Source organism: Palaemon carinicauda, chromosome 43 (genome assembly GCF_036898095.1).
Source record: "Palaemon carinicauda isolate YSFRI2023 chromosome 43, ASM3689809v2, whole genome shotgun sequence".
Classification (NCBI taxonomy): domain Eukaryota; kingdom Metazoa; phylum Arthropoda; class Malacostraca; order Decapoda; family Palaemonidae; genus Palaemon; species Palaemon carinicauda.
Window position 1 is genome coordinate 18082036 of NC_090767.1, and position 13247 is coordinate 18095282.

General features: G+C 34.9%; 2 protein-coding genes across 2 annotated transcripts in view; one reads left to right on the forward strand and one right to left on the reverse strand.

Moving 5' to 3' along the window:
- LOC137633740 (uncharacterized) overlaps positions 1-13247 on the forward strand; it is a 388422-nt gene that overhangs the window by 148765 nt on the left and 226410 nt on the right. The window lies entirely within an intron of this gene.
- Positions 63-6830, reverse strand: LOC137633735 (uncharacterized). The gene is made up of 2 exons (XM_068365981.1): positions 6523-6830; positions 63-6150 (listed from the first exon to the last, which is right to left on the reverse strand). Exon 2 carries the CDS (start codon positions 5703-5705, stop codon positions 63-65), a length of 5643 nt encoding a protein of 1880 aa, XP_068222082.1. The 5' UTR covers positions 5706-6150; positions 6523-6830.

Genomic DNA, 13247 nt, shown 5'->3' on the forward strand with positions numbered 1-13247 from the left:
CCAAAAATAAAAATCAACCCAAGGAATCCAAATGAAACAATATTAACAGTAATGAAAAATCCCTAATCAGATTCAGCCAAAATTTGGTGAATTTTGGCAGCCCCCTGTATAGCTGCTTTTCTTTTAGGACGTGATGATACATTATGAACATTCTTAGTGTCAGGTACACCTTGCTTCTCATCATCGCTTGGGACTGACAAAAGAGGAATTATAGAACTAGAGTGCCGTTTTAATATTTCTCCAGTTTTCCCTTTAAAGACCTTCACAGCCGCAACTTCATTGTTTATATTTGTTACAATTTCCTTAATGCGTCCCATTGGATAATTACAGGGTTTAGCTAAGGGTTCCTTCAAAAGTACTATATCTCCAACTTTAAGTTCTTTATGTTGAACGGGCTTGTATCGGTCTTTTTTATTCACGGCTTGATATATCAGATTCCCAACAAATTCTTCATTGTATATTTTAATGAGATTATGTCGTACATTTTGTAGTTTCAGTAATGATGAAGGAATCTGATCTGCATTGAATTCTGGATCGGCATCTGTTGGGCCTTGTAGTTGAGGGATTATATTGATGGAAACCAATTCTCTGCCATGAATCAACATCTCTGGGGTAATGATTTCTGGAATGCTCTCTCCTGAAGAGTCCCTAAGAGACTCTTTAAATGAAATTGGCCTTCTGTTCACCAAATGTATAGTTTTGTGAACAATAAAATCAAAATCCCGAAGGGGAAGAATATTATTGCGCATTGCTCCAAATAATAAGCGCTTGGTTAGTTTCACACAAGACTCTACTAACGAGCCGAGTTGATTACATCCTTTGTAATATTGCTCAAATTTAAAGGATTTAATTCCATATTCTTGTAAATATGCATTTGTCTCGTAATCGCTCAAGAAACTAGAGATCTGATTTGCACCAGCAACGAATTGCGATCCCAAATCAGACAGACATAAGGAAGGAATACCAAATTCATATGTATGAAGTTGTAATGCTCTAATAAATTCTTCTGAAGTTAAATCCATAAAAATTTTCAAGTTAATAGCCCGAGACCATAGACATGTAATACATAACAGCCATACCTTGACAGTATTTCCTTGATCATTCTTTATTTTAAATGGACCCATATGATCAATGAAAATCTGTCTGTACGGTATGTTCTCAGGATTAATCCTGAACTCTGGGTATTGACTTTGATTTAATTTGATTACCCTCTCATTTAATCTCTTACAAGTAATGCAGTTTGACAGAACTTTCTTCACAGCCGAGTATATATGGGTAATCCAAAAGTTTCTTCTAAGTTCCGCCAACAAAGGATAACAACCAGCATGTGAGAGCTTCACGTGCAATTCCCTTATAATCAGAGGAACCAACACACTGTCCTTCGATAGTAGTAAAGGATAGTTGAATTTGTTAAGATGTTGGACTTCCTTCAATCTTCGGCATTTACTTTTTACCCTCACCATGCCATCCGAATCAAGAAACAAGTTCAACTGTGCAACAATGTTAGGCAGATTCTTCAACTGCTTCTGTTTTGAGTGAAAATAATCAAAGACATCTGGGAAGTGAACATGTTGATCCCTGATTATAATCTGCCTACAAGCTTCATCATAAAAGTTAAAACCTTCATCTTCAACTTCAAAATGATCTAGAGCTGGATTTTTACTTTTAAACTTAGATTTCAAAATGCTGCAGAACCTGAGCACCACCGCATGCACTCTCACGGCCTTCTCAAAACTAGAAACCCTATTAAAAGGGAAAAGATGTTCCGAGCCCACATTCGGAGGTGAACAAGCACTACCACAATTTGTTTCCACTTTATGCACTTGTTTTGATTCAAATAATCCAGGTATGATGAAAGACAATGTCCTGTCACTACAGATCACATTGCTTTCGCTCTCTGTAATGAACTTAGGACCAGTTATATAGTTTGTTTTCATTAGCTGCCTAAAGGATAAAGGTCTGGTGATGCAGTCTGCTGGATTATCTTCTCCAGACACAAAAGAAAATTTCATACAAGAATCCTCACACAGCTTATTGATATACTCTAATCTATTGAGTATAAAGGGTTGCTTTTTTTGTAGTTTGTCAAGTTTCAAGGCGTAAGACTGCAGCCAGGTCAGTACCACCAAACTGTCAGAATAGACCTCGCATCCAACTATCTCAATAGGATCAATGCAACCAAATCCTGAAAGTTCATTCTTCAAATCCTTTACAGTTTCTACAGTTAAAGCAAGAGCTTGTAATTCCAAGCTTGGTATGGATTTTGACTCCAATTGTTTACTCACCAGTTTATTTCTTGCTAAAATAAAGTAGATCTTATTTGTACTTATGTTATACAGATACACTGCAGCGCCAAACAGAACCTTACTACTATCAGCAAACCCAACCAATTTATATTTGTCAGTACGAGCACCAAAATTCCGTGGGAACTCTACAGAAGGTGCAGAATTGGCCTGCTTGCAGATATTCTTCCATTCATTGATCAAAGGAGCAGTAAGCTTTTCATCCCAATCTAGTTCTGGTCTACACTGCAATCTGTGTAGAAACAATCTGGCTCGATTCAGTATAGGTCCATTGAAATTAAGAAGATCGAACTGTGAAGCTATAGTAGATAAAACTTGTCTTTTTGTTGATGAATTTATATCCAGTTGTATGGGTTTTGTAGACAAGGTATCACTCATTCGATCCCACTCAAGTCCCAGCAGTTTACTTTTTGTCGGAGCCTCTGTTTCCTGAATTTTGTCAATTTTTTTTTGTAATGACATGTCATTTGATAAAAACTGCTGAAGTGAAAACTTATAAGGACTGAAAATATCCTCCAACATTGTATACATCCACAACAAACACTCAGACGTTTCTGCCGTAAATGCACAGTTGTCCATATAAGACAACTGATAAATGGTTCTCTTGAGTTTCATCAATTGAAAAGAATCATTGGTAGAATCCAGTATCAATATCTTGTATAACCCAAGCATTAATAATGCAGGTGAACATCTAAGTCCAAAAGGAAGTCTACTATTCTTATAGCCAATAATTGAAAAATCTCCATCTTCAAGATTTCTAAACCATAAAAAACAAAGGCGATTTTGGTCGACTTCCTCAAGACCTATATTGTTGAATGCCTTCTTTATATCAAAGCAACATAATTTGCTTCCGAACCTCAAATTGATAATGGAAGTGGAGAGTTTCTGATTTAATGTGGGACCTGCATGCATAGTTTGATTGTGATTCATACTTCCTTTGTCACTCAAATTGGATAGGAACACAACCCTACATTTTGTGGTCTCACGATCAGGCTTAAAAATGCCCATAAAAGGCATGAAACTGGACTCTGGATGCTCCTTCTTGAATTTATCAAGATTTTCAATTCTCTCAATTATACCAGCATCTGCTTGCGCTTTAAATACCACATTTATCTGCTTCAGTTTATCATCTAAATTTCCTTGAAATTTTCTTTGCAAGCCTGACAGTATTTTCTCTGATATATTGAAGTTATGTCCCAAAAGGTGAGAAACTCTAGGGTTCCAGAGTAATGGCATTACCAGCCTCCCTTCACTATTCCTTGTAGTTTTCTCTAAAACGTAATTGACCAACTGAGTATGGATTTCAACAGTTTCAGAGTATATTGAAGTCTCTCTACACAATGCTTCGTCACAAACAGAATCAAGTACATCTTTTTCAATATCAACTAACCCACTGACTTCATCATCCTCTCCTTCCAATACAAATGATTCATTTCTAATCTCGATTTTACCAAAATCTATATTAGAGGTTTGATAAAACTTAGCTTCTTCTGAAGGCAGGTAGTCTGGGGTTCTATTAGTTATCGAATTGTAGGAAGACGACGAGACTTCAGGGGCATATGGTAAATAAGGCAGATCATGTAAAATAGTCTCGGTTGCTCCCTTTAACACTACACCATGAGGAGTTCTTGAATATATAGATTTCTCTCCGAATACAATTTCAGTCTCAGGTATGCAATAGCTGGATTTTGATCCCAAAATAAGCTGAATATCAGAAATATCTTCTGAACCATCCAAAAGTCTTGTATCTGCCAATTTATATCCTTTTGACAGAAATCCATTCACAACTCTGTTCAACTTGGGAAGATTCAAAGTAATATTTATATTTGGAAGGCACAATGCATAAATGACTCTTGAATCCCTGTCAAATTTCATTTCCACCTCAACAATTTTGGTGTCATAACTTCTAGGGACATTGATACCATTTACAGTAAGTTTAATACTCTCTCGTATGACTGGTAGATTCAATTTACTGGCCAACTCTTCAGATATAAAATTGGATTGACATCCACTGTCTTTCATACAACGCACATTGGATCCACTTATGTTACACGTGAAGGTTGGAAGAATCGTATCTCCCTCAATTGAGTTATTCAATGCCTCTGTAATAGTAGTAATGTTATTCTGGGATCTTTCCGCAGGAGTTTTCGCCTTTGTGTCTTTCTTGTCCTTGTTTTTTTCATGGAACTTTTTCTTGTTAAGGTCCAGATTCTTTTTACCCATGTCATTGGATTGATTTTCCCCTGGATGACTGCACAAGTAATTCCAATGAAAACCTTTGCAATTTGCACACCGATATCGAAATTTGTATCTGCACTTTTCAGTAGAATGTGATGCCAGGCCACATCTAGTACATCCATCGATACTCTTCAATTTCTCGACTTTGGAAACAGGAGAAATAAAGTTCGTACAATCTCTGATGTTATGGCTAGCCTTTTCTTGGACTGTGCTACACAAGGAGCATGGATAACATTTCGCAGTAGCTCCACTAGTTCCCTCTGGTGTGAAGTTCACATTTATTGCCATATCCACAGAATGATCTGTTACTTTCACTTTCTTCTTATGGTGACTGTATCTTGTGCAGGCAGTGAAGAAATTATCACTAATCTCTTCAATTGAAGGCCATGTATGGTTAGTTATATTTATCAGTAATTCCCTGAACTTTTCATTCAAACCTGTCCATACAAAGTATTGCAAAATATAATCAATAGAAATATTCAACTTACGGACATTCTCTATTATACCTTTGACTTTGGATACATATTCAAATGGGTCATCACATTTGTCCAAGTTTAGCTCAGATAGCTGCTTGATGGTGCTGAATTTCTGAACGTCTGGAGAAGCAAGTGCCTTTTCTAAGAGCTCCTTTGCTTTACTATATCCTTGGTTATGAGACTCCAAGGAATCTATCAAAACCAAGGCTCTTCCAGTTATCTGCTGCTTTAGGAGTAAAAGCTTTTCGTAGTCAGAGTATTCATACCTGTTGATAACTGCCTCAAACTGAGATAAAAATTTAGTTAGGTCTTCGTTCTCTTGACCAGAGTATCGAGGTAAAGGAGCTGTTGGTCTCTTCAAAAGGGGAAGAGCTGGAGTAGGGGGTGATGGTGTAGTCGGTACAGGCGATTGGAGCTTAAATAAAGACGAACGTAGTTTGTCTTGATAATTTTCACAGGCCTCCAATTCTTCCATTAGTTCACTTTCGTTTTCTTCAGAACTCCATTTAATACCCTGTATTTGAAGATCCAAATCCTTCAAACGTGCCATGTTGTCAGTCAACTTAGACTCAAGTGCTAGCTTATCTGAAGCTTCAAGTAAGATGAACTGATCACGTTGATTAAAAGACTCCGTAACAGACTTTCTTACAAACTTCCGAGAAGTCATTAATCTCTTCAGTTCAGTCATCTTGACTAATATATAAGTAACAATAACAACAGACCACAATAAAATAATAAATAGCAGTACTAATACAAGCAGAAGTGTATAAACAGTAATCACAAAAAATAACTTAAAGTAATTTTTATGTAAATTATTACCATGGACCCTAAACCTACCTCCGGGAAACACAGCCACCCACTCAACTTCCAGATCCTGTCACGGTCGCCATGTATAAAAATGAGGTTTTTATACAGATTTAATGAAAAGGTAACTCATTAAATTTATAAGTTAATATAGGGTATAGTAAATAATAAAGTATAAGTTACAATGAATTTAATTGTAATGTATATACTCGAACCAAAAATAAACTTCTGAATGACAAACACTTGACGTGAACCATAAGGATAGAAAGTGAGTACTTGGGCTGCATCATCCGGAGGCCAATGAAATGAATCCGAAAGTATACACACATCTGAAATAGTGAACAAGAGGAAATCTTAAGATTTCAGGTATGAACAGAATCGGACACAACTACCCCAATGAAATAACAGCCCAAAAATAAACAAGTAAAATGTAAAGTATATTTCTATCCCAGTAAACAAACCGTCAAAATAATAATAAGATCAATCAGAATTCAATACACTTAAATAGTAAATTGATTAATGAACTACAAACAAAGTAACTATAAGTATAAATAAGTATGTAATGTAAGTATAGGTAAGGTACGTATAATTTGGGTAAATATAAGTAATAACACTTATCACACAAGCATCGATTAAAGCTGCAGGAATAAAAATCAAGATCTGGACAGTTTAAAACAAAGAAAAAATAGCTTTTCTCTTACCTTGTTTATAGTGTAATTTAGGAGATAGGTAGGCGGGTTCTCCTTTGGCAGGTCCGGGTCCAATGGTATTTTGAAAGAATTATTCCATATTTGTGCGACACATGATCGTGATGCAAATAATAAGATCCATAGTTCACTAAATAACTTCAAAGATTAATCCACTGTAAGTATGACTGGAACTTCTACAGTCGACTGCTGCTGTTCAAGTTCTTGACAGATACTCTTCTTGACAGGTACTATCCGGTTCTCCGTCACTCAGTAAACCAAGAAAACATTTTCCGCATTAAAATTGGTGGTTTGTTTACGGCAGTAACCATTTAAAAGGATTAGACGAGAAAAGCTATTTATAAAATTTACGTTAACTTTAAAATTGACTAATTAAGTAATTACAGAGGTAAAGTACTTTAATACTGATGCCGTAGTAATAATGCATGTTTTTTCTTTAATAACTAGTAAAATTAAAAGAAAAATACATATTTTTCTACATGTGTTGCATTTATAAATCTTATTTGTTGCATCCTGTCACTTAGTTCCATTCACTATGCAGCTAACATTGTTGGAATGGATTGATGAATGTGTCTCCCTTCTTGCTCAGCAATGTTTCCTTTACTAACTGCAAGAAAGCTCAGAGCCTTATGACTAGAGCACCGATATCTCCCCGCGTACTCATTGGAGCGACGGTATCTGAAAAGATCCCTTGATCGTCGATTTGCTATTGATGGCATTTGCTGCTCTTTTGTAAGAACCTCAGTCAATTTTGTCCAGTAGTGTCTATCTATCAGGCTCTCTTACATTTCACAACCTGTGATATTCTTAATCCACTTGCAGTATATCCGGGATGGCGCTTGACAAAATGGTGGACTTGTAGGTCTTAACCCACGAGTGAGTGTTATGAGTTTACCAATTTTCTCATAAAACTAATATTTTCTCATTTTTTACAAACAAAATTACCCAAAAAATGTATTTGAAAGGGAGATGAATAATTAATAATCAATCTCACAGAAATACAGAGAATACGCTTTTTTTATTTATCTTAAAGATTAAAAATGATAAACATATTAAGAAATTTTTCGTTTTTGATGGCTTAATGAATTAGTTTTTGATGCATTGTTTTTCATGTCAGAATGTCAGCTAATTTAAAGAACAATCATAAGAAAATCTATGTTAAATATACAAGAAATAATTGTTTGTTCAATTGATCTGTTTATAAGGATATTTGTAAGCGTGTTTTTGCATACAAACACTCTGGCATGCAATATTATTACCTACTATTGTTACATACCTTATAAAAAACTGAAAAAGGCATAAACATATATGGATGATATATATAAAACCTATTCATACTTTATACTACATATTTGAAGACTTCAATTTTGTGTCATACATTGTTTTCAGATCACTTTTCAGACAGATTAGTTTTTACCTTTTAATCTTACCGAATATGTCATAATCACTTCCATTTTCAATGTCAGAGTCACTGGTATATGATAAAGAATCCTTATTATCATTATAAAAGGCCATTCTAATGAATTAGAATAGAAAATAATGATAAAATGGGTCGGAAATGAAAAACATTGTTACCATTATCAAAAACATATGTCGATAGCTCCACCCATCCCCTGAGGTTGATGTTACATTTTCCCTTTTATTGTATCTAAAACCATATAATATCTGGCAAATCTTTCCTCCAGCTGCCAGCTGATTGGTTAAAGAATATATCTACGTCACTGAGCTAGTAGCAGGAAATTTGGAAAATGAAGCATCGCTAATATTGACGTCGTTCATAATCCAGTGATTAAATGAATGCACAGCACCTTTTAGGTTAATGAAGTGTTTTGTGGTGTTTCTTGCAGTGTTTACTACTTTGAGAACCTCTGTAGTTTGTTGGGACAGAATGAAAAACCACATTTTACTTCTAATACTGAGAGACATGGCTGACGTGTCAGCACATCTATGTAACCCTGGTCACAAGAGAACAGCAGTGAGATAATGTTTTAAGGGGACCGTCCAGTATGGAGTTTGACATAACAACTTCAAGAAATTTAAAATCGCTTTATAGTTTCTCTGTATGCATAAACATATCATATATACTCTCCAGAAGTTTAAAGCATTTATATTTACAAGCAATGAATATAGAGAGGTCAATAAATAATGACATAATTCTTACAGCGTGGTCTGCATAACTGAGTTCGACAGAATCGTCTCTGTGTGTGTTTGTATTTGCATATATATAACGATTTGTTTTTTCGCCTAATTTCCGATATCTCGTACTCCTGTCAGAGATGGGAGACATTGATAGAGGGTAGGCTAACACAAAGTACGATCTACGAAAAGACCAGCCAGAGTTTCCAAAGATGTTTAGAAGTTATATTGTATGTGTCTTTGTTTAATTGCTGTTCATATGTGCATCATATTTTTACAATGTCCTCTTGAACCCAAGGTCAAAGGAAAACAAAAAGTTAGCAGAGAGCTACAAAAAAGAGCCAAGAAGAGAGGGAAACATGAAAAAGAGTACAAAGCTGGAACACTCTAACTAAAACTTTGGCAACAAAGAGAGGCAGCTGGCACCTCATGAAACACTTACACCAGGTGTATCGGTAAACTTATGTCTTAAATACCTTTTTTATGGAGCCCTCGTGTAGGAATAAACAATAAAAGTACAAAGTAAGGTTATCATAATAATGTTATTTTGATTTTTCTAAGAAAAAAGCGAGAGTTTAAAACTTAAAACATACTTAATCACACTTAGGTACATTTTTCTCACTTACTTATCGTTCAATTTTAAAGAGAAAATATCAATGAAAAGAAAAATAGAGATCTCACAGTTTTTTTTAATGGAAATTTGATATTCCCTTTTCTCTTTTTTCATGATTATCTTACACCTAGATGAAGAAAATTATGAAAAAAAATCCGTGAAAAAATATATTCAATTTATAAAGAGGTTTTGATGGTATGCTTTTCAATACAATTGGCATCTTATGAGTGGAGAAACATATACCTTGGCCAATAAATCCAAAAGCTTTTGATCGAATGACTTGAAATTTTTATATGATGAAGGTATTACATATGTATAAAACATATATAATATTTTGAATCATCGGACATATGATGCAGAACATAGCAAAAAAACACCACCTAACCTAATTTTCCCCACCTAACATAACCTTTGAGGCGTATCCCAACCTACTGGGTGTCTTTGCCCTTCTTAACTTCACTTCTAATTATTTATCCCTATTTGCAGTCAAGAAGTATAATTATTTTAAGCTCTCAAATCCACGAATGATTATGCTTTAGCTATATGCCTGAAAGGGAGGTAGCGTAATCAAAAATATCAAAAACAATTAATTAATATTTTAGATAATTAGAAGTGGATGAGACTGGACACGATTTTCTTTTCTTGAATCTGTTAAAGAAAAGCTTAAGTAATGGTTGATCTAAAAAATCGTTAACCCGCTTATTCTCTGAATGGGTCTTAATCAAGTTTGATATGATATCTCGTTGTGATGTTTTTATGGAGTGGATGTCTTCTCTGCAAAATTAAAGTATAAAGGTTGTAGAAAGAATAAGGCTAAGCGGGATCGTTCTTGCCCATAGCTCCTCCTCCATAGAATAAAGTAAACTGAAGCATTTGTTTTGTAGCCCTGATAGTTTAGCATCTGTTGCTTTACAGAGTGAGGATCATGTTTCAGAGTTCGAGAACTTCAGTTGTTCTCCATTTTCCTCCAGTGATTTGAGTTATGAGCAGTTGATTATGGCAGATGTAAAGGACCAAGGATATTCCTCGCTGGTCAAGGAGGTTTCTCCTTATAGATAAGAAAAGGGTCTACAAAGACTAGACCAATGTGTGTGGCACATTAATCTACGAGTGCATAAAATGCTGATCCCCATAAGCTTCCATTAGATTTGGAGCCTTCCTACTATTAATCCTCAAGAGCTTCTTTGAAATAAGCTCTTCCTGTGACTTGACAGTCCCCTACAAATAAAGCTTCATAAAGAGGGATGTGGAGAAAGGAACGTTGTATAGAAAATCAGTAAGCTTCCCTGGCATCCCAGAGGGTCATCTTTGCCAAAACAAGAAATAGTATCTCTCTCATATGTCCTGGTGCTGGTGTCATTCAAGCTGTGTGTCAGCACACCCCCATACAACCCCCAAGAACACTTTCTCATAAAACTGCGGAGATAAATCAACCATATGTAATTATCAGGAAATCATACCACCAAGAAACACAACTCACAACAGATAAAATGTATAAATGGCAGTGAGTTGAACAAACTATTCGACCTTATAGTGAAAAAAGAAATTTCATAACTTATGATCTGGGATTGATGACATTAGCAGAAAAGACGACTATTGATGCCAATGATGTCATGAATTGTGTCTAAGAAAATATTTAGTCCAATTGATAAATGAGAAATATTTTGACATAATAGCATTATCTGAAACATGGGTAAATGACTTCACAAGGTTGAAATATCAGCTTTGATAAATAAAATGGGATAAGAAAGGTAAAATACCACTTTCTCTAAAAAAAGTAAACTATTCAATAAAATCGTCCTACCAGTATTACCATGTGTATCAGAAACTTTGATCCTTACAAAAACTTCAGAACACAAGCTAGTTACATCTTGAAGAGCTATCGAAAGACTAATGATATGAATAACACTAAGAGACAGTAAAAGAGCAACGTGGATAATAAAAGAACAAACTAAAGTGGAGGGTATTTAAACGACAAGAAAAAAAATGGACATGGAGAGGACATATAATGAGAATGATAGACAATAGACCGACATAATAATAACTGAATGGGTCCATAGTGATTACAAAAGAAGAAGCAGGGGAAACAAAAGAAGACAATGGATTGACCAACTAAGGAAATTCTACGTCACCAGATAGACCCACTGCCTTTTTAACTCCTGTTTATCAATTTTTGAAGGATGATATGGATTTGAGTAAGGTACAAGGTTTAAACTTTTAAGGTCATTACCTTCGTTTGAGATAATGTTCATGGTTTCAAGGTAATTTCAGTTTTAAAATTCAAGGAAATTGGAGAAAGTTTTCAGGTAATCTAAGTTAAAAAGCAGCAGCATTCAAGGTAATGGCCATATGACACATGCTCGAGTTTCATCCCTGGTAAGGTAGCACATAAGTAGTTCTGGTATATATCACTTATGGGGTGCTAAAGGAGATCACATCAGAAAAAAATCTGTACTCAACAAAAAGTTACTAATGAAAGGCAGATGAAAGGACAGTAAGAATGCCTAAACAAGCAGAACAATGCCTTTAAGACTGACCATATATATATATATATATATATATATATATATATATATATATATATATATATATATATATATATATATAGGTCTCTTTCCACTCAAAATAGGATCAGGGAGGGCCAGGCAATGGTGGCTGAGGACTTAATAGGTAGACCCCCTCCACCTCCACCATCCTTAGTTCACAAGGATGGGGAGATTGTAGACCAGTCTTAAAATTATCTAGCTTGAGCGGGAATCGAACCCCATGCCCAGTGTCCAATGTTTAAATAATGATATTTTCTGGTAAACATCATGATATTCAGATAGATTTTCAGCAAAATTGTTAATATCCGCATAGTTTGCTGACCTTACGTTTGTGAGACAAATCAAAGACAACATGACAATACTTACAGATGGTTTCAAGTTATTGGAACCAACATATATATGTCTACCATAAGCTTCCTCTAGACATCCTTTGAAAGAATGAAGATATTATTACGGCTTTTAATAGGAAATCAAAGACTTTCTTATAAGTGCTTCTGTAATATGGTTTTGACAAATAATATGGATTACACGGTGTGATACTCCAAATACCTAAGACTATACGACAATCGGATCCTCTAGGTCTTGTAGGGAACAGGAGAACAGCATTTGAAGTAACTTGTAGGTTTTGAGGGCGAGGATGAGCATTCTCAGGAGGATTTATACCTATTGAATACTTTGTGGCCATATTTGAAATAGACAATAAAGCCTTAATCGCAGGAATTAAGAGATGCAAATAATCTGATTTCTGAGGATGCAAAATTGAAAGGTTATGTACCACCACCACCACCACCTAGTGACGAAAACACTACATCATGCCACATGGTTTTACTGGTTAGAATCATTAATAATTCATATTCATTATTATGTGAAAGAGAATTTAAAATTGAGGCAGTTTGCAAACTCTCATTGACACTAAGCAATGGACTAAAATAAAAAGATAATGACAGAACTTTTTACCAATTTCTAAGAAGAAAGAGACTGTGTTTGTCTAAATCATATTATATTTATGTAAATCAATATCAAATGGGAATTTCGCACAATTCATTCCCAAAGTTTTTATTAAGAGAATTATTCTCATGAAGATAATTCCTGCTTATGGAATTTACCTGTCTAAATAGTTTCATTTCTGATGATTTCGATTAGCAACCCTCATTTTCACATATTATTCCACTTATGGTCTGCCATTAGAGCAAGAGCCCGTGCCTTGCACATCTGTGTAAGGGCTTCTCTAAAATCAAGCAAGCATGATTAGTTATAGTTGAAATAATTTTTTTTTTATGGTATGACAAGTAGACAATTTTGTCTGACTATACTCGTAAAATTGAAAGTATCACCTAAATTAAAAGAGAAATTGTTCATCAGTATGAGATAATTTCTCCATACAGGACCCAAAATTATTTTAGTCTGTTTCTCCCAGGAGACAT